Raw genomic sequence first — 20,739 nt, 5'->3', positions numbered from 1 at the left:
GCTGGAGGAATTTCAGGCATTAGCCAGAAAGGTTATCTGTGTGTGTGCTGGGCTGGGGAGGGGCAGAGGCTGGGAAAGGACAAGGCAGGCAACCAGCCTGTGGGCCCAGCTCAGCCGCTTCCAGTCTAGGTGCTGGGGAGACCTCGGGTCTCTGAGTCTCAGACCTCGGTCTGTGAAATGGGCGATCATGAGAACAAAAGGGTGACCCGTGCAGCCCCAGGCACAACTCCAAACTGTACTTGAAAACTGGCTCAGACAGGAATGTGATGACCCTTCCAACTCGTAAACAACACTATTCCGGGAAGGTGAGGCATGTTTCTCGTGTGGCCTCCAGGTCCTCTCGCCCTCCAGAGATTCCTCCAGGGCCCGGGGCCTCACGCAAGTGCTCGACCAGTACAGGCCAAGGACATTCAGGCCATCATGAGCCACTGTGTGACCTCACGAAGCCTCCCTGATCTCTGAGCCCCTCACTGCACCGGGGACCCTGCGGCCGAGAGAATGCCCACCCATTATGAACTTTAATGCTAACAATAGCTAACACTTCACAGAACTTACTTGAAGCCACATAAGGCAGGTGAACTATTATCCCTGTTTTAGGTGAAGAAACGGAGGCAGAGACGATAAATAACTTGCCCGTGATTATTTAGCTAGTACATAGACCTCATGGAGTGGTGTTGAGGCTCAAATAAAACCAAGATCCAGAGATATCTTTAAAGGGCAGCACAAATGGATGAATATAAATACTGTTACTTATGTTCATAAATAACAAGTACTGCTCACACCGTTGACCCAGGTCGCAAGCAGAATCTGTGGCTGGTGAAGCTAAGAGCTCAGGCCTCAGGGACCCTCACCTGCACTGGCCTCTTCCAAGGCCCTGACAGTGCATTCACGAGAATCACATGATTTATAAAAATTTGCAAAAGCAATATTTTGTCATATTGTTTTTCTTAAAGTCCCCCCTCCTCAAATGGTATAAGTTCACCCACATCCAGGATATAATTTTTAAGGGTGGCACAGAAACAGGAAGGTGATGTGTCAGATGTTCTTCACAGCAGGTACAGGGGAGAAAGGCAAGTTCTGGGGTCAGCCAAGCCAGCTGGGTCCTGGCAGAGCACAGTGGACCAGGCTGGAGGACTAAAACCAAGGGAAGCTGCAGACTAGGGTGGGTGGGGGACAGGTGAGGCCCATTCCTGTGGTAGAAACAAACCCCTCATTCAAATTCCTCTCCCCAACCCAGAATCCAAGGACATCCAGGGCAGGCACAGTTGATGATGAATCAAGGGATGAATGGCCCACCACCTTCTGGCGGAGTGTCCCTGGGCAGGCTGTTTTCCAGGGCTGAGCCCAGTTTCCTCAGCTGTGAAATGGGGAGGATAACCCCTACTTTGTAAGGTACAGGGGGAGGACCCAAAGAGACGAGGTACAGAAAGTGCTGGGCACGGTGCTCAATGAAGGGTACACCCCCAAGAAAGCAGTGTCTCAAAGTGAGGATTCAACCGCTTGTGGGCTGGGAAGTCACTGGGGCCCGTCTGCTGCTACTGTTGCCAGTTCCGATGAAGGGCAGGGCCTGGCGGAAACTTCCAAAGCAGTGCCTGCCTTGTGCCAGCGTGAGTGTTCCCCGCCCAGTTAACCCAGTGCCCACTCCCTGAAGGGGGAACAAGTACAAGGTGAGTTCCAGGCAGAATCAAATGGGGTTAATGCCCCTGTCTCCCAACCTGGGGACCAATGAGGGCTGGTCAATAACCCCCACAGCCGCCACTTCCCACCCCCACCCCAAAGAGGTCGCAGACCCCGCCTGAGGCTCTCCCACGACACTAACCAGGCCTCGCACAGCTAGAGCCCTTTGTAACCGTGAAGCACTTCCACGTCCCCTGGATCTCTCAATGCTCCAACAAAAGCATCTCACGCGCCAGATGGCTACTAGACTTATTGTGGTGATCACCTCATAAAATATATAAATGTCTAATCACATATTATACACGTGAAACTAATATACTGTATGTCAACTGTAGCTGAAAAAGAAGTCATTTTTTAAAAGCATCACATAGCTGCTAACTATACCATTTTGCTGAATGGACAGATGATGAATGAATGAATGAGGATGAAGCTTAGTTGATACCACACAGCTAGGATGTAGCAGAAAAGGTCACAAACCTAGGCCTAATTTCCCTGCAGTGCCCACAGCCAGCAGGTGCCCTTGGACCCCGGGCATTCCCAAGGACAGCTTAGTGATACTGTAAGCAGCTTGCCTGGGTCTCGTTAGCTGGGGATGGCTTCCCAAGGAGCCACAGTAGGAAGAGCAAAATGATGGCTTCAGAACAAGCTCCCTGGACAGGAAAACACAGGGGCCTCAAGGGTCCTGCCTCCCCCACCTCGGGTTCTGCCACAGCAGCCCCGACACTCTCTGCTCCTCTATTACCTCCTCCCATCCTGTCCCTACCAAGCAGTAAGCAAGATGTGCTTAAGCCTTGGCCGGTTTTGCTCAGCGGTTAGAGTGTTGGCCTGCAGACCAAAGAGTCACAGGTTTGATTATGGCCAAGGGCATGTACCTCAGTTGCCGTTCGATCCCCGACCCTGGTTGGGGTCATGCAGGAGGCAAACCAATCAATGTGTCTCTCTCACATTGATGTTTCTCTCTCTCTCCCTTGCTCCCACTCTATCTAAAAATCAATAGAAAAATATCCTTGGGTGAGGATTAAAAAAAAAAAAAAGATGTGCTTAAAACGTGAATCTGCTTATGCTGCTGCAGAGCCTTCCACCGCTCCTTTGCTCTTAGAACAAAACCCTAACTAACCCTGCACCTGGCCTGGCCCCATGAGGTCAGCCCGCACCAGACTCCTGAGCACGGTCCTGCTCCGGATCCCTTCCTACCTACCTGGCCTCCTGCTCTTCTCTGTTTCTCTTGTGTGTCTCACCATAGGCTTTTGCCAGTGGGATGACTCTGCCCCAAGTCGCCAGGCAATTCCCCTACCTCAGCCCTAGCACTGTTCCTGGGGAAGCCCGACACCAGTTCCCTCCATGACGGTTCTCAAAGCACTGTGCATCATTTCTCTGTGGCACTTACCAGAGTCTATAAGGAAATACTGACGTCTGTGATCACATGGATAACGGTCTCTCTCCCAATACACTGTCAGCTGCTGGAGGGCTGGGACCCGTCTGGCCACGCCCACCACCAGATCACGGGGGCTGGGAGGGTTGGGAGTTTCATACGTGGGGAACCAGACTGGCAAAGCCCAGGGAGGTCACCAGGGTAGAGAGACATGGCTTAGTGCCAGTAAGGAAGGCTTTGGGGGCTGCTTTGAATCTTGGCCCTGCTCTGTCATCTCAAACAAGTTACTAAACTTCTCAGTTTCTCCCTCCACCAAGTGAGGATCAATCACATCACAGTATGGGCTTGAGGATTCAATGGGGCAATGGGCATAAATATTTTGTCATCCTCCACCCAAATGCTCTTCCCAGAGCCTCCAGGAGAAGCCATGGCCTTATGTGAGGTCTCCGGAGTAAGGAGGGAGGGTTCCAGGCAGTGATAACCTCTTGGGGTGCCCACACTGGGATTCCAGAGCCCCCCAAACCCTTCCTCACACAGCCTTAGAGCTCTGGGCTGTGCTCCCCACCTTAAGGGGAACACCTCCACTCCCCGCCAGGAAGTCTCTCTGACCTGAGCACAGGAACCTCTGCCTCCACCAGCTGAGACCTTCCCTTGACTCTTCAGACGCCAGGCCTGCCCAGCACCCTTCGGGGACGACCCCGTGTGTTTCTCTCACCTACCCAACACTGTGGTTCTTGCAGGACAGGGTCAGCCTGGAGCCACCTCGGCCACCGGGCCCTGGATTTGGCCCTGTAGGTGCCAGGAAAACACTCCTGCATTCATACTACAGAAGGATGAATCCAGACTCTCAAGGACTTGGGGGCCACTGCCCCCTTCCAACCTGGCTCCAATAGCTTACTAAGTATCAGGCACCATCTAAAGGCATTATATGTATTAATGCATTCCAACTTATGAGGGAGCTACTATTAAAATTCCCATTTTATAGATGGGGAAGACTAAGGCCCAGAAAGGTTAAGTAAGACACCTACTCAGGGTCACACAGCAACAGTCTCCCTGGTTCTAACAAGGAGTGGGTGACCCAGCCTGGACCCTAACTGAACCCCTTGAGTCCCCTCCCTGCCAGCCCCCTAGATCCAGCTTGCCCAAGTCGGGTGCAGCAGTGGGGGGAAGGGACTCACCAGCACGCGGTCTCCCAGGCGCAGGTCCTTGTCACCCCGCTTCACGGAGCCACTGTCTGAGAGGTTGGAGCCCGACTCGTTGCCTGTCTTGACGGAGCTGTTGAGGACACTCTCCCGAAGCGGAATAACGCGGCTGGTCAGTGGGGGTGTGGCAGTGCCGGAGTGCAGTGACAGGTTCTGGGCAGTGAGCGACTCCACCGAGTGGGTGTCACTGCCCGAGCCCTCAGTCGTGGGCTGCCGGGTGAGCTTGGAGGGCCGCGTGAAGATGCCCTGCAGCACCGGGCACTCGAAGTAGCGCACACCGCCCACGGCGCCATCGTTCTTGCCCACGGGCTCATCCAGCACCACACCGGCCCACTGCCCGGGTGCAAACTGTGTCTCGCCCAGGTACTGCACCACGCCCGGCTTCACGCCGTTCACCCACACCCGCTCGCCAACCTCGAAGTCCCCCACAAAGTCATCGCCCACTTCGGCCACCTTCGGGCCAGGCTTCTCAGGGGCGGCGGGCGCGGCCACGGAGGAGGGGCCCGAGGCCTGCTTGTGCAGGGGGGAGCCTGTGGGCGAGGAGAGAGGCAGCGGTTAGGGCTGAGTGCTGGCTACCTGATGGGAAACTGAGGCAGGTGTGGCTGGCAGTGTGGCCTTGGGCAGGTCTCATTCCTCATGGGCCTTTGGCATCCCTAGGTCTCCCCCTACTCTTCCAACCCCTCTGGAAAGTTCTAAGGATGAAAAGCTCAGGAAAGGGCCTCCTCAGAAGCAATACTTTCTTCAGCTCAGGTTATTCAAACTCAAGGGCCAGGAATGGACCCATGATTGAGGGTCACAAGCTGCTACCTCCCTGCCCTGGCGGACTCAGATCTTATGAATGGTCTCTGTGCCCCCTACGCTCTGGGCCCTACAAAAAGGCTCCCAACTTACTCTTTGACAGCTGGCCACAGCCACAGCCACCTTGGGGCGAGGAGAAAAGCAGCCGGGAAAACCCTCTTACTCCACCCCTAAGCCTCCCCTCTCTTCCCTCTTCCTTCCCAAGCCTGAAGCCCCAGGGCTGTGCTGACCAGGAAAAGTGGGAGGGAGGAGGGCAAGAGGAGGAAGCCAGTGTGTAATCGCATTCCTAGGACTGAACTCGGGTTCTCTGGCCTGAGCTGGGTCCCCTGATAAAGCCCCTCCTTAGAGGAAGAACGACCCTGAGGCTTAGAGAGGCAAGGGCCTTGCCCAAGGCCACGAAGCAGAAATGGGGCTCAAACTCGGGGAGGGGCCCCCCTCCCAGGCCTGGGCTCTGATATGCTCCAGACACCAGAGGAAGAGAAGGAAAGCACCTTGCTCAGGCTCCCTTAGGAAATGACAAAGCAGGGCTCGGCCCCACCACGCTCTGTGTGTCTGGCTCCTGGGCCCTACGCTCCTGGGTAGGTGGGAGCTCAGAAAGTCTGCCTATTAGCTAGTGTCTCAAGGTCTGAGGCTGTCCTTCCTTCTTGCCAGGCCAAGCTTCAAGCAGAGAAGGTCTCATCCTTCTCCTCCTCTACTCCAAAGGCTGATGGGCTTGTGAAACACAGACAGGGACAGGAGGCAAGCAGATGCTGCCACACCCCCCTCAGAGATGCTTATGTTTCCGGTCCTTCCCATGGGCAGCTAGTGGAGGGGGCACAGGACGGCGGCTCCTACCCGACTCCTCCTTTCATCCAAGGCCAAGGAACCCTGGGTCCCAGGCCTGGCTGGATGCTGTCTCAGGGCTGGAAGCCAACCATCAAGGACACAGCTTCCAGGGGATGAGGAAGCCACACAATTCCAGGGCAGGCCCAGCACACATGGCCACACAGGCAGCAGTGGTGGGAAAGCACATGGCCACCCAGGGCCTGGGCAGCCTGGACAGGGGTACTGAACAGGGGGAAGGGCTGCCTGTAAGCTGGGCTCCTGGGACATCAATGAGCTTTGCTGCTGAATTTGATTAACAACCACAGTCATCATTCCAATTAACTGATGATGCTCTGCACTAAGAGGCTGACTTATAGCAGCTTACCTAACCCTCACAGCTAACCCTGTGATTTACTGTCCCAGCTTTACAGATGCGAAAACTGGGGCTCACAGGTAACAGGTGCTTTGTCTAAGCTCCCAAGCAGTAGGCAGCGGAGCCAAGCTCTGGCCACAGGCCCTGGCTCTTGGTGCAGGGCCCTTTCAATCATCTAACAGATGTGTACAAAGTGCCCACAATGTCCAGCCCCAAACTATAATCACCCCAAATCTTGGACTCCTCTCAATGGACCTATTTCCCAGAATCTGGCTAAACCCTACAGTTTCCTACCATCAGAAAATAATTTCATCTTTTACTTCTTCCTACATAAGAATGCCCCCTTCCATTTCTTGCTTAGAGGAGAGCCCTGAGTGGGACCCTGGTTGGGGGCCCCTGAAGGCTCTCTTCCACCACCGAGGTCCCATGAGGCGGAGGTCACAGTGGCTGAGGGTGCAGGCCCTGGAGCCCCACAGACCTCTCTCAAACCCCGCTGCCCCCAGCCCCACCTGTGTCCCTCACCCGCACCTTTTTCCTGGGCCGTTGTGTGAGGCCGGACAGTGCCTGCCGGCCCATACGTGTGCCCACGAGCGCTGACTATTGTTATGTTCATGAGAAGGACTTACACAAAAGCTAAGGGACCAGAAAAAAACTGAAAACCACAAAAGGCCCAGGAGGCGGAAGGGCTTCCGGCAGGTTGTGGTGACCTCAGGCAAGTGGCTGTACCCTTGAGTAAACGGGGGGTCTGAGGCCTCTGAATTGACACACCCCGAGTGTAAGTCGGCCGACAGACTCCGTCCTGCTGGTCCCCTGCGCCTGGGTGAGCTTCGGGAGTCCTCTGAGCTAGGACAGTCCTGTGTCGCAAAGAACTTCTGCTGGGATCTGGAAGCCCGCCCACTGGGTCAGACGGGCACCTTCCTTAGGCAAAGCTGCTCCAAAAAGCAGCCAGAAGGGAAGGAAGCCCCCAGCCCCCTTGTAACACTGCCCAAGGAGCCCCGCCTGAGGGGTCCATCAACAATGAGGTGTCAATGTTGTCATTATTAAAACAGCTGCCCAGCCAGTGTGGCTCAGTGGTTGAGCATCCACCCATCCACCCACGCACCAAGAGGTCGCCGGTTCGATTCCCAGTCAGGGCACACGCCCAGGTTGTGGGCTCCCCATCCTGCATGTGGGGCGTGCAGGAGGCAGCCAACTGATGTTCTCTCTCATCGATGTTTCTATCTCTCCCTCTCTCCCTTCCTCTCTCTCTAAAATTAATAAAGAAAATTTTTTTTAAAAAAAAACAGCAGCTCTACCATTTATGAAGTGCTTACTACATGCCCCCAGAGTGGACTGCGTACTTTTGATAGACTACATTCTTATCTTGCAGATTAGGAAACAGAGGTTAGGAAACTTGCCCAGAATTGCTTACAGGAATCGGCCCAGCTGGTCTGGCTCAGCACTCTCCTCTCGATGGCTCCCGATGGCCCCCCAGTCGGGCACGTGGCAGACAGGAGCCAGCGCTCCCACATCCAGACCTAGAACATGTCCCTGTGCCTGGGGCTGCCTCCTGTCTGCTAACTGAGCCGCACGGTTGTGGCCCAGGTAAGGGCCTTTCCCTGCCTGTCCTTCTGCTTAGAGAGGAGAGTCCCAGGTCCAGGGGACCCAGCTCTTCTTGGCTATTCTTGGCAAAAAGCTGCCTACTCAGCTGTCCTCCCCAGCTGTCCTGACCCAGGCAGACCCTCAGGTAATCTTTCTTCCCCACCCCGCCCCTTCCAGGGGCCACAGGCCCGGGGACCAGTTGTTTCAACAGCTGCTAAAATCCAGGTCACAAGCCTGTGGCAACCACGCTCCGGTATTTTCTCCATTTTTCCTCTTTGGTGCCTTTGGCTGCCCAGCTCATGGGGGCAAACCCTCATCAAATCCCCCTCTCCCACTGGGGTGCTCTCAGAAGTCTGGGCTTGGGAAGGCACGGAAAACCCTTACAGAGCCAAAAAAGGAGGAACTCTTACCTTTTGTGACAGCATGGATGGACCTGGGGAGTATTATGCTAAGTGAAATAAGCCAGCCAGAGAAAGACAAATACCATGTGATCTCACTTACATGCGGAATCCAATGAACAAAATAGAAACAGAGGCATGGACACAGGGAACAGACTGACAGCTGTCGGGGGGGGGGGGAGGGATCAGGCAAAAAAACATATGTATATATATGACACACATACAGACAGACAACAGTGTGGTGACAGCCAGAGGGAAAGCGGGTGGGGGAGGGGGCAAAGCAGGGGATAAATGGGACTGAAAGAGACTTGGCTCTGGGTGACGGGCGCATGATGCAGTGTGCAGATGATGTTTTGCTGCATTTTGCACTTGAAACCTGTATGGTTTTGTGAACCAATGTCACCCCAATACGTTTAAAAAACACACCTAAAATAAATAAATAAAATAAAAACGTAACTTATAAAACAAAACAAAAATATAACCCTTACAGAGCCTCTTCCCTCCAGGGAGCCATTATAACACACTGGCTAGGCCTGGCCAAGCCCCTTCTCATACCTGGGCCTCAGTTTCCCCATGAGAGGACGAAGAACTGGTCAGAAATAGCCAGGGTCCTGTAGGCCCTGCCGTGCTGCGGGCCCACTCTGCTGGAGGAGCTGTGGGGAGCACTCCAGCTATCGGACCTGACCACACCCTCGGCTCTGAGGCGCTGAGGCTGTGGCAGGCTCTGGAAGCTCCCTGGAGCCAGATCTCCCTCCAAGTTCCTGCAGAGACCAGCAGTGGCTTAGCGAACCCCCAAGGGCAGCGACAGACCTAAACCTCACAGGAGCAGCTGACCCTTTCCCAGACTCAGGCATGAGTAAATTTATTGCTGGTTTCAAGTTCAAAGTAGAACTCTGATGACAAGGGCTAATGGGCATGGTGTGAGGGGCAGCAGCTGGTGGCCTGATCCAACAGGGGGTGGGGGTCCAGACGAGAAGGCATCCTCCCGTCCTTCCACAACCCTCAAGCCCCACCCTGCCTGGGGAAGCAGGGACAGGTCTTTTCCACACCTGCTGAGTCTCAGCCACCAGGGACGCTATTCACTGAGCACCCAGGGTCAGACGCTGGAGATGACAGGCATGACCCAATGAGGACCCAGGAAGGGGGGTCAGGAGAACAACAGGACCATAGCTACACCTTGGCTGGCCTCCTGCCTGACTGAGGAAGGAACCAAGATCCATGGGCGCCTGGGGTTGAGATGAGAAGGGTCATGGCTAATGGGGGTGGGAGCACCTCCCAGAACCAATTGTAAATCCACACAATCCGATTTGTAAAAACAATGGCTGTGTTTAACATGTGGCTGGCAAAATCCCTGGGGTTTCACAACTGGTTCTTATGAGCCAGCGTGGATTGGTGCTTCCATATCACCAGCCCACACCCTGGATGGGTGCCCCATTCAAGACCCATCTACATTCTCTATATACCCCACGAATGAGAGACAGAGAAGCACCAAGTCCCTGACTTGTCTCCCTCAGAGGGCAGGTGGGGAGAGGGGGAGAGGCCGGAGAAATGTCCTCCTTCTCTGGTCAGTACCTGGAGAGCCCTGGCCTACACTATGTTCCCCAAATAATCCTACCCTCTCCTGAGGCTTCAGCTGCTGCCTGTATGCTGACACACTTCTGCTTTTCAAAGACACCAATAAATTCTCCTTGTAAGAATCTAGATGACACAGGAAGGTACCAGGCTGAAGCCGGGCCCCAGCTGCACTCTCCAGCCCAGATCCCTTCCCTGGACACCAGACCTGCCCACCAAGCAGCTGCCTCCTCCAGGATGTCCCCCAGAACCTCACACTCAACATTCTGAACCAAAGGAGGCCCCCCAAGAGCTCTTCCTCTGTCCCCCTCATCTTGAGAATGGCCCCTACCCATTCATTTTCTCAGGCCACAGACTCTCCTTGCTCCTTCCCCTCTCACTCCAACAACCCAGTTATTCATCAAGATCCAGCAACTCCACACAAGAAATAACTCTTAAATCTACACCTCCATCTAGGGTCCCAAAGGCCCCTCCCAAGATCGGGCCCTTGAGATTTCATACCTTGCCCAGCATGGCAACCTCCACAATGGTCTCCCAGCCTCCAGTCACCCACTCTGCTCCAGGCCCCTCCACAGCCTTCAGACTGAGCCCCCCGAAAGGCAAACCTGAGCACATCTCATCCCCCCACCCGACCCCTTTGAAATCCTTAGACACAGATCGCTTTTTATGTGAACTTTTTGCCTTTTTAATGCTACTTTTATACTAAAATACAATAAAAATGAAACACAGTATTTTCAAAAAGAAAAAGTAATATAAGGAATGTCATCTTTGGCTCATTTCCCAATGAAGTAATTTCGAAATAAAACTCTGACTCATTGTCTTATCATTCACAAAACCAACAAAAAAACAAAACCTGAATCTAAGTGCCCCGAAAGAGGGGATCAGGGATGTCAACGACAGTCAGACCTTTCAGACTGTCCATCAACCTTTAAGAATAATTCTCCCGAGGGAAAGTGTTTCTGATGTGACGCCTGATGAGAAAGCCAGGTTTCAGACTGTCCCCCCACACACTGAGGCACCAATGCCTGGGGCTGGGGGAACGGAAGCACAGGAACAGGATAAAAAGGAATCGATTTGAAAAAACACAAGCAGGGCCTCCCAGGGACCCACAGTGTCAGACATGCTGTGGAGTCTGCCCTCTGGCCCTGAAAGGCCAGAGGAAACAAAGCGTCCCCAGTGCTAGGACCTGGTCCCCAGGAGCTGGTCAGTTTCCTAAATGTTCCACAGAACATAGTTGCACAGGGTGTTCACAGGTATAAAGGAAAAAAGTTAATCTCCACATTCAAACAAGCTTGAGAATCAGCGGCTTAAATCAAGTTAAGGTTATGTTGCTGCAGGACTTTTCAGAGCCTTTAATGTGCGCTGTGACTGCTTAGGAGGGGCTATAAATAAGGTAACCACATGATTCATCAGCCAAAACCAGACACCTTGGAGAGAATAAAGGTGTCATTAATATAGCATTGTGCCAAGACCACAGGCATACACTAGGGCTGTCCCTGGCAGAACATGGTCATCCTGGCCTTAAAGTACAGCATTTTCTTCTGTCACCTAAGGAAACCCTGCTTGCTTATCAGACCAGCTCCAACAGCCTTCTTTGGCAGCCACCCCAGGGCTCCATTCTTTCTTGTTTTGTACAACCTGCCTCCCAGGATGCAGGGGTACGCATCTGCAACCCACCCAGAACACAAGCCCTGGGAAGTGGGGCTCATACCAACTCCCCTCTCCGTCCTCAGAGCCCTAGGACCAGACTGAAATGCAGGCTGGCCATGAGGCTCCCCTCGCTGGTGGCCCCAAAGCAACACACATAAATGCCCACAACCCTTAAGCTGCTTCTGCTCTAGGGGCTCCCTCCTCCCCTGCAAGTGCTCAAGGCAGAGGTCACGAAAGAAGGGATGAGGTTTCCGTGGCATTCCCCAGCTTTCCCACTGGGAGCCCCCAGCCCAATTCAACCCGAGGTCAGTCCTGACGGCGCCCGCCAACATGGCCTCTAGGGAGAACTGAGTCCATCCCTCCCAGTGCACCCTGACCAGACCACCCTGGGCACACAGCCTGCATCCCGCTGCACTGCCTCAGCCACCTACCCCTGGAGAAGGGACCAGCTATCCACCACTGAGGGGCGGGCTCAGGCCCAGGGATGGCTCATCATTCTTCCTGAGTCAGATGGAACTCAGAAGCCCCCTCCCGTTCCCCCTACTCCCAAATCAGGAGGATAAAGCCCCGCACAGCAGACCCAGCTGGGGACCCAGGGAAGAAAGAAGTGGGTGTCTTACCCTGGAAAGAGCAGAGCCAGCTCCCCATGGAGAAGCCCTGCTGCGGCCACACACAGCAGGCAGTGCTGGCAGCTGGGCCCCCACCCCCTGGATCAATACCAGCGACGTCAGGAGCTTCGCTGCCCCTCCCCTCCCCCCAGCCCAGCCACAAAATAGCTCAGCTTGGCTTTCCCCATCCTGATGCCATTAAAAAGTTTAGGATGTGGTCAGGGAGAGCCAGAGAGGTTGACCTTGAAGGGAGTGAGTGCTGCCTGGGGCTGTGCTGGCTCCGGGGGCAAGGCTGGAAGAGGCCCAGCTCTGCCCAGGTTCGCACAGCATCTGGAACAAGTCACTTACAACGGGGATGATGCCTGCTGCCCTCCCAGGGAGCATGGGTACCAAAGTGAAAAACAATTCCCTGGGGAGGGAGGGGGAGGGGTCAGTGTCTAAGACTAGAGGCCAGCTCGGGGACCTACCCGGGGCAGGGCAGGCTGGCTGCCATGTCCGGAGCACCAGAGGGTGCAGGGTTTCAGACCCAGCCCAGTCTGAGTCTCAACTCCAGCCCCACCTCTCTGGCCCTGTAACTCTGGGCAACTCAGCTGAGAGCCCCAAGCCTCAGTTTTTTCATCTTTAAAATGGAGAGAAGAGCAGTTACCTCACTGGGTTGTTAATGAGAAAGAAGTGTGATAAGATGTCTGCTGCAGAGCCTGCTTGTGACACAGCAAGTGTCAAACGTCATCCCTCCTAGACAGGACATCTCTGGGGCTGGACCACACTGCAAGGGAGGGGAAAGGTCCTTCAAGGACCTACCTGCCCCATCCGAGGAAGCTAGTGGCCTGTGGTGCGCTCGAATCCTCCCCAGGTCACTGCAGTCAGCCCTTCTTGTTGGGGCTAAGAGGGACACCCAGGTGGCCCCAGTCGCAGCTCCCCAACTTCCATCTGGGGCCCTGACTCCTGCCCTGGCCCATCAGTGACACTCCCCCTTGGCCACTCAAGCTGCTCTCTGGTTCTCAGACATCTCACACCGCGGGGCCTTTGCAGCACTATTCCCTCTGCCTTGGTGCTTTCCCCAACTCAGCTGGGCTGGCTCCTGTCACTCAGAGCTGTGCACCAGTGTCACCTCCTGAGCAAGACCCCCCTTGACCTCCTGATCTGAAGCAGCCTCCAGGTGCCCCATCCCGTCAGGCTGGGATGCCCCGGACCTCGCTGCCCCACCTAGGCCTTTGCCCACTGGGGAGTCTCAGGCCACCCTCCTGTGCACCTGCTCTGATCACCTCTAGTATGAGAGACCCCCTCCAACAGCTCCCTTGGCTCTGCTGCTCCCTGGGTGTCACAGCTCTGGGGACCAACACAGGCCTTCCCATCTCCAAGGGGCAGGATTGGGGGCATCAGTCCAGGCCCAGCCCTTGACCAGACCCCCTGCCAGGAGGCTGAGCTCATGCTTTGGGAGGCAGCCACTCCCCCCATTCCCAGAACAGACTCCAGCTTTTTCCTGTCCCCTATCCCCAAACAGGCTCCGGTCTCTGCCAAACCCATCTCTCAGTGCCCTGGTGACACTCACACGGGGTCCCAGCCTCCGACGGGGGCAGCACCTCCAGCACCTTGGAGAGCAGATGGCCAGTTCCAGGGGGTGGGGGAGGCAGCCTGAGGGGCCACCAAGAGGGGGGGAGCGCAGCCCTGCCCTGGCGCCTCCACCCACCCCTCCTCTCCGGAGACTCTTGTTCTGAGACTTGGAGCAGGGACAAAGCAGCTCTGGGTGCCAGAAATCTCCCTTCCCCTCTCACAAGGCTTCTCTGCCTCTGCCAACTCTCCTGGCTCGCCACTCCCTCCCCTAGCCTGGTGTCTGCAAAGGCAGCTGGTGCCAGAGGAGGGAGGGTACCACGAAGCCCAGCTGCAGCCTTTCGTGCCCACGTAGAACATGGGGGCATGGCTCTGTAATCAATCTGACATTCACAGAGTGGTACCTCCGCTCTCTGGAACAGCCATTTGGGTAGGAGGGCCCAGGCCAAGTCAGACCACCCAGCCCCCACCCTCAAGAGCTCCCAGGCCACTGGGCACTGTGAGTGGGAAGCAACCAGCACGCCACACTGTGCTCCATCCCCATTCCCTTGAGGAACTACTATGCAGCCATTCAAAAGGACGGCAAAGACATGGCAGGCACAATCAAGGTGGGAAAGGAAAATGCAGATATGGGTACAACCCATGATTTAACTACTTAAACAACACGTGCGATAGGAAAACGGATGGGAAGGAAATACACCACAGTGGTGGCTGTGATTAGGTTCAGTGGAGGGCTGCTTCTTCTTTTATCACTTTCAAGTTTTTCTGTAATGAGATTATGGGTGGGTGAGGGTCAGGGTCAGGCCTGACTGGTGCCTTTCTCCAAAGAGTGGGCTACACAACCGCCACCACCATCTGCACCCCCCACTGGACCAAGCGCAGCCCATTTGGTGCCTTTGCCTATGCTCGCTCTTCTCCACTGCCTGCAAGTCCTCCTCCTCTCCAGCACGTACACTGCCCCCGTTCTCAAGGCTACACTCTTTCAGGCTTCCTCCAGGAAGTCTTCCCTGATGGCCCACTCATGGTCGTGCTGGTGAGCCCCTTGACACCTCAGAGCCTCAGCAGTGAATGCAGACATCCTCACCTGGGTGAGCACATGTCACTGGTCTCCCCAAGCCCTGCTCTTAAGCCCTGCAGCCCGTTCTGCACAGGGCAGCCTCAGGGATGTGTACATTCCTCTGTTGATACCCTCCAACAGCTCCCAGCACACTTAAACCCAAACCCCTGCCCTTCATAACTGGCCTCTGCCACCCCCCCAACCTCATTCACATTCCTCTCTACCCAGACTGCTTTCCTTCCTAACAAACCAGCCTCTCCTGCCTCTGGCCTCTGCATCACTGTTCTCTCCACTGGAACACCCTTCCCGCCTTGTTTGCTCTTGCCTGGCTTCTCATTGCCCAGGAGTGCATCCTGTGGGCAAAGGAAGATCTGCCACCTCGGAGGGGAAGTCTGGACCTTCAAACGAGGGTGTGCCGGGCAGACCTGCCCGTGTGGGTCACCTGTGGGCCGCACCGCACAGCCTCCTCATGCTGTCGTGCTGGCTGTTCACTCTGCCAGGGACCCGGGTCTGTGAACTGCCCAGGCCTTTGTCTCAAAACTTTCCTTGACCCAACCCAGGACCCAGATTTCCCAGCCTGGCCTCTGGCTACTTTTTATGTCTCCAAACGTCTGTGCCAATCACATGACATGGACAGCATCTTACCTTGATGGCTGCAGTATGATAAGAGCAAAGATTTGTGCCCAAAGATGTTCATCACAGCATCATTTATCAAAGTGAAAAATAAAAAACTATCACAATTTTCAACCGCAGAGAATGGGTTAAACATTTTCCCCATTCCTTCTATCATGTTCCTTTGGATTTATAATCCTCCCGTGGCTTCCCACTGCTATTAGGATGTTAGTAAAACGCCCTGCCTAACCCCAAGCTGCCCCCACCCGGCCCACCATCTCACCATCACGCTTCTCACTGATCATGTTCCAGCCTCACTAGCTTTCTTTTCCTCCCTTGTACTCACCATGCTCCCTCTTGCCACTGAGCCTTTGCACGTGCTGTTCTCTCTGCCTGGAACACCCTCCCCTCTCCATCCAGTGAGCCATCACCTTCCAGACCCCAGCTCACATGTCCTACCTCCCATCTCCTGGGCAGGCCCTTATTCCAGGATATCGTGACATTCAGCCTCCCCCACTGGACTGGCAGCCCCCTGAGGACTGGGACCACCCAGTTTTGCTCGGAATGAGTGTTCCAGTGGTCAGGGGTTAGGACTGTGTCAACAAGGCGGGCCCTTGACTTATATTTGTTGAATGAATAGAATACTTTTTTAAATCCTCACCCGAGGACATTTTTCCATTTTTTGTTCAGATAGAGTGGGAAGAAGAGAGAGAGAGAGAGAAATACTGATGTGAGAGACACATCAACTGGCTGCCTCCCACACGACCCTGACCAGGCCGAGGGACCGAACCACAACTAAGGTACATGCCCTTGGCCAAAATCGAATCCGTGACTCTTTGGTCCATGGGCCAATGCTCTATCCACTGAGACAAACAGGCCAGGGTGCATGTGAAGTTTTAATGATGTGAAAAATTTACCTGATCCTATCACATGGAAAAAAGCAGATTTTCATGTTGTAGGTGTAGCATGATTAGAAATAGTGAGAAAAAAAAGAATAAGTACATAAACCAAAATAATAGTTGAGTCCAGGGAGTGGGATTATAGGCAATTTTACTCCTGATCAAACTTTGACACATCCCAAGGGTCTATCTTGTACTTTTATGATCAGAAAAAGCAAGTTACTAACAGCTGTTCTCTACCAACTTCCCGCAGAGCTGGTGCCTCCAGCCAGAGTGCCCCTGCCCACCGACAGGAAGACTGGAGGTCAGACAGGGAAAGGTTGAAGGGCATGGTTCTGGGGGGCAGATGGGGCTGGATCCTCTAGGACAATCTCGGACCCTGGAAGGAGAATGAAGTGAGGCAAGGAAGCGGTGGAGTGTGAGTGACCTTGGGCAAGATGCCAGGCCTCCCTGGAACTCCAGTCCTCACCTGTAGTGGAGCCAAGCATGGCACCTGCTCCTGGGCCGGGGAGGAGGGCACCCGCCTCCTGGGCTGGGGGGGGGGGGGGGAGGCGGGGTGGCACCCACCTCCTGGGCCGGGGGATGGGGGGCACCTGCCTCCTGGGCCGGGGTGGGGGGGCGCCTGCCTCCTGGGCCGGGGCGGGGTGGGGGGGGGTGGCACCCACCTCCTGGGCCGGGGAGGAGTGCCTGCCTCCTGGGCAGTGGGGGGGGGGGGCGCCTGCCTCCTGGGCTGGGGAGCACGCCCAGGAACAGTGCACATAAAGCATGCCTTAGTGCTTGTCACTAGTTAATTGTTCAAGGAATCAGTCAGACAGAAAGAAGAACGTCCCTGTGCCGCTGGCCTCCAGGCTGGTCACAGGGCGGCTCTCTGAGGAGAGCCACACCCTCACCCACCCCTCACCCTACCACTCTGGGCCCCGCGCACCTTCCTTGGAGCCGGTGGCTGCCGCTGTGGCCGAGGCCGAGGCTGACCCAGTGGACGTCCGGCCCATGGGGCTCGAGTGTTTCCCCCCACGGCCGGGGGGCTTCAGGCCGCTGGGCTTCTGCATGGTGGTGCCACTCAGTGGGTGGATAAGGGCCCGTGCAGGTCACGTCCTCTCTGTCATCGTCACTCACCTGCAGGCAGAGAACAGGAGATGACATCACAACATCACCCTGATGCCGACACAGCAGGATTCCAGCACTGCCAACACTGTGAGGTACAGACCATCAGCACCCCCTTTTCCGACATAGGGAAACTGAGGCACAGAGCAGTGGCAGCAAGGAGGCGAGAATCAGGAGCAAACTGGCCTGGGGTCTGCAGACTGCGAATGAACCCAGGCAACCCCAAACTAGGATCAGGAGGACCAAAAGCTGAGCACGGCTCACCACAGAGCACAGACTGGTGAGGGTCCTCACACAGCAACCTGGTGGCTACTCTCCGTAGTCCTCAGACTCTACAGGACTGGCCAGTAACTCACATCCCTCCTGGTGCGGGCTGGACAAAGCAACACCCCAGGTCATCAGCCAGCTCCCTGCTCTGCCTCGCCACCCGGCCGCAGTTCTCGGGCTCGCCCTCCCAGCACTGCCCACTCCACCTGGCATGAGGACACAGACAGGCCTCCATCCTCGCCAGGATGGACTCACCTGCCCTCTGCCTGCCCTCCCACCATTATAGCTCCCTGCCTGCATGGCTACATGGAGACACGCATATGGTGTCCAGTGTGTAGGGGGCACTAGTGTCTGACAAAGGGGACTCCTGAGAGGGGAAGCCTCCAGTCTCCAAGGTGATCAGTTCAGGTACCAGATGCCAGCAAAATAGGGCTGGCTGCAGGGAGACTGAAGGGGCGGCATAAAGGACAGCCCCCCTTCATCCTCTGGCTCCACCCCCACTGTCCGGGTGCACACCCTCTATTGCACCAAACGTCTATGGAGGGCACACCATGGGCCAGGCCCATCCTGCCCCAGAGCCACAGGCCTCTGCCTTGGAGCACACTGTCCAGTGGGGAGAGGGAATGCAAAGCACGCAGGATGCACGGAGGATTCTGGATGAAAGCTCCACCCCACTCTGAGGGTCAGGGGTGCCACACCCTCCGGCAGTGCGGCCGGCCGTCTTCCTATCGCACCCTTGGTCAGAGAACATTATTCCCTTTTAGAGAACCCTTTCTCCACTCTTGAGCCACATAACGTATGTGGGTTGACCTCGCACACACACCTGGAGTAGACACATGACCCAGGCCTCCCAGGCCTCGTCAGAGACCCTGGGGGAAGCCGAGGGGAAATCACGTGACCCAAGGAGCACCAGGGCCTGGGCGCTGGCTGGAACCTTTAGGAAGAAGTGCTCTTGCTCTGGGGCTGCCTGGGTGCGGGACGGACGCCAGGAACTGCGGGGCCATCCCAGCCACCGCGTGGGAGAGCCGCCAGGAGCGATCCCACACGAAAGCAGAGCTGAGTCACTGAATCAGGAGCGCCTGGATCCAGCTGAGCCTGAAGATGGTCCCTAAGCACCTCGCTTACATCAGCCACCAGTCTCACACACGTGGGCATTGTTTTCTCTTTTTGCCTAAACCTATTTGAGGGACACTATTGCTGGCTAATACAGAAGCCAACCTACAGTGCTCTCGGAAAGAATATGCAGTGTCCTCAGAATGGCTCTCAGGCCAGCAACACTATCCCCTGTCCTGGGGAGGATCAGCTCCTTCTGTGGGGCTGCCAGCCATAGGAACAGAGAAAATAAGCTCCCCCAAGGCACACAGTGGTGACACCCACATGTCCAGGTGAGCTGAGATGAGGCCTTCTTGCCGACCCTGACCTGGCCTTGGAGCCTGCAGATCCAACACTACGATCTCCTGATCCACAACTCTGACACCCTGGGAATTCTGGGGCCCGGGGACATTTGGCCAGGTTAGAGCATGAGCTGCTTCCTTGCTCCCCAGAATCCAGCCCTCCAGGAAGCTCGTTCACTGGGGAATTGCCCCATAGTTCGAGGCGTGCCCCTCTGTGAGCCTGGCGGGGTTGGGTTGGCATCCCCAAGCCAGAGAGGGACTCACCGAGCCAACAAGGGCATGCGAGGCGGTCTCTGGTAACGGCGAATGGATGGCCACCCGAGCTTCCTGCTTCCCGGGTTAGCCGGGAAACCCTATGACCTAGGAAATCTTGATGCCGAGTCCCACGTACCCGAGGGAGAGGAAAGTGTGTTGCTGGGACTGAAGCGAGGAGCAAAGAACCCCTCCCCATGCATGCCCCTGGCCCCTTTTCTGCCCAAGACCTTCCCAGAGAAGAAAGCTACAAATCATATATCTAATAAAACACTTGTATTCAGAACATACAAAGAACCTTTACAGTTCACTAATAAGACAACCTATGAAAAATGAACAAAAGATCTGAATGCCATTTCACCAACCGAGGAAGACATGCAAACAATGAGCACAGGAAAAGAGGACCAACATCATCAGTCATTAGGCAATGAAGATCAAAGCCTCAAAGAGGGTGCCCTGGCCCCTTTGGCTCAGTGGTTGGAGCGTCAGCCCGGGGACCAAAGAGTCGTGGGTTTGATTCCAGTCAAGGGCATGTACCTCGGCTGCGGTTCATCCCCAGCCTTGGTTGGGGTCGTATGGCAGGCAGCCAGTCGATGTGTCTCCCTCACATCCATGTTTCTCTCTCTCACTCCCTCCCATTCTATCTGAAGATAAATGGAAAAATATCCTCGGGTAAAGATTTAAAAAAAACAAAAAAACAAAAAAAACACCTCAAGGAGATACCACTTCACACCAATTGGAAAGGCTAAAAATGGGAACTGACAATATCAAGTGCTGATGAGGATATACAGCAACTGGAACATGTGTATTGGTGGTGAAAATGAAAAACGGTACAACCACCTTGGAAAACAGTTTGGCAGTTTCTTTTTTTTTTTTTTATCCTTACCTGAGGACTTTTTTTTTTCTTACATTTATCTTGAGATAGAGCAGGAGGGAGAGAGAGAGGAAGAGAGAGAGAAAAACATCGATGTGAGAGAGACGCATGGAGTGGTCACCACCCACAGGACCCCAACCAGGGCCAGGGACAAACTGCAACCGATTACGTGCTCTTAGTGGGAACTGAACTTGGGTCTCTCTGGTCCATGGGCCAACGCTCCACCTGCTGAGCCAAACCAACCAGGGCGTTGGCAGTTTCTTAAAAAGTTAAATACAAACCTACCATATGACCCAACCACCCAAGAGAAATAAAAACGTATATTCATATAAAGATTTATTTTTACATGTTCATAGCAACTTTATTCATAATAGCCAGCAAATGGTAAAAAGCCAAATGTCCATCCTCTGATGAGCGCACAAACAGAGCATCTATACAGTAGTACAGCGCTCAGCAATAGGAAGGAAACACTGGCACAGGCAACGGTATGGACGAACCTCAAAATGCACTATGCTAAGGGATCCACGTATTGTAGGATTCTAGGCCTATAAAATCTCAAAACTATCGACAGAAAACAGGTTGCCCCACTGGAACAGAGATGGACTGAAAACGGGTGAGAAAACTTCCTGGGTGGAAGAAATGTTCTAAAACTGGATTGCAGTAATAGCTGCACAACTGTGTGTTTATATCAAAA

At 54.8% G+C, this 20,739-nt stretch overlaps 1 protein-coding gene across 4 annotated transcripts in view; it reads right to left on the bottom strand.

Moving 5' to 3' along the window:
• CLIP2 (CAP-Gly domain containing linker protein 2) overlaps positions 1 to 20,739 on the bottom strand; it is a 76,144-nt gene that overhangs the window by 38,701 nt on the left and 16,704 nt on the right. For all 4 annotated transcript variants that reach the window (XM_036280230.1, XM_036280231.1, XM_036280228.1 and 1 more), the window contains 2 exons: positions 17,080 to 17,270; positions 4,228 to 4,781 (listed from right to left, as the gene is read on the bottom strand). In XM_036280230.1, coding sequence (XP_036136123.1) covers positions 4,228 to 4,781; positions 17,080 to 17,203 — 678 coding nt within the window. In that variant the 5' untranslated portion in view covers positions 17,204 to 17,270. The remainder of the gene's footprint in view (positions 1 to 4,227; positions 4,782 to 17,079; positions 17,271 to 20,739) is intronic.

Source organism: Molossus molossus, unplaced genomic scaffold (assembly GCF_014108415.1).
Source record: "Molossus molossus isolate mMolMol1 unplaced genomic scaffold, mMolMol1.p scaffold_m16_p_3, whole genome shotgun sequence".
In the NCBI taxonomy this organism is placed as follows: Eukaryota; Metazoa; Chordata; class Mammalia; order Chiroptera; family Molossidae; genus Molossus; species Molossus molossus.
Note: the sequence above shows the minus strand (reverse complement) of the source record. Positions and strands in the feature narration are given on the sequence as shown.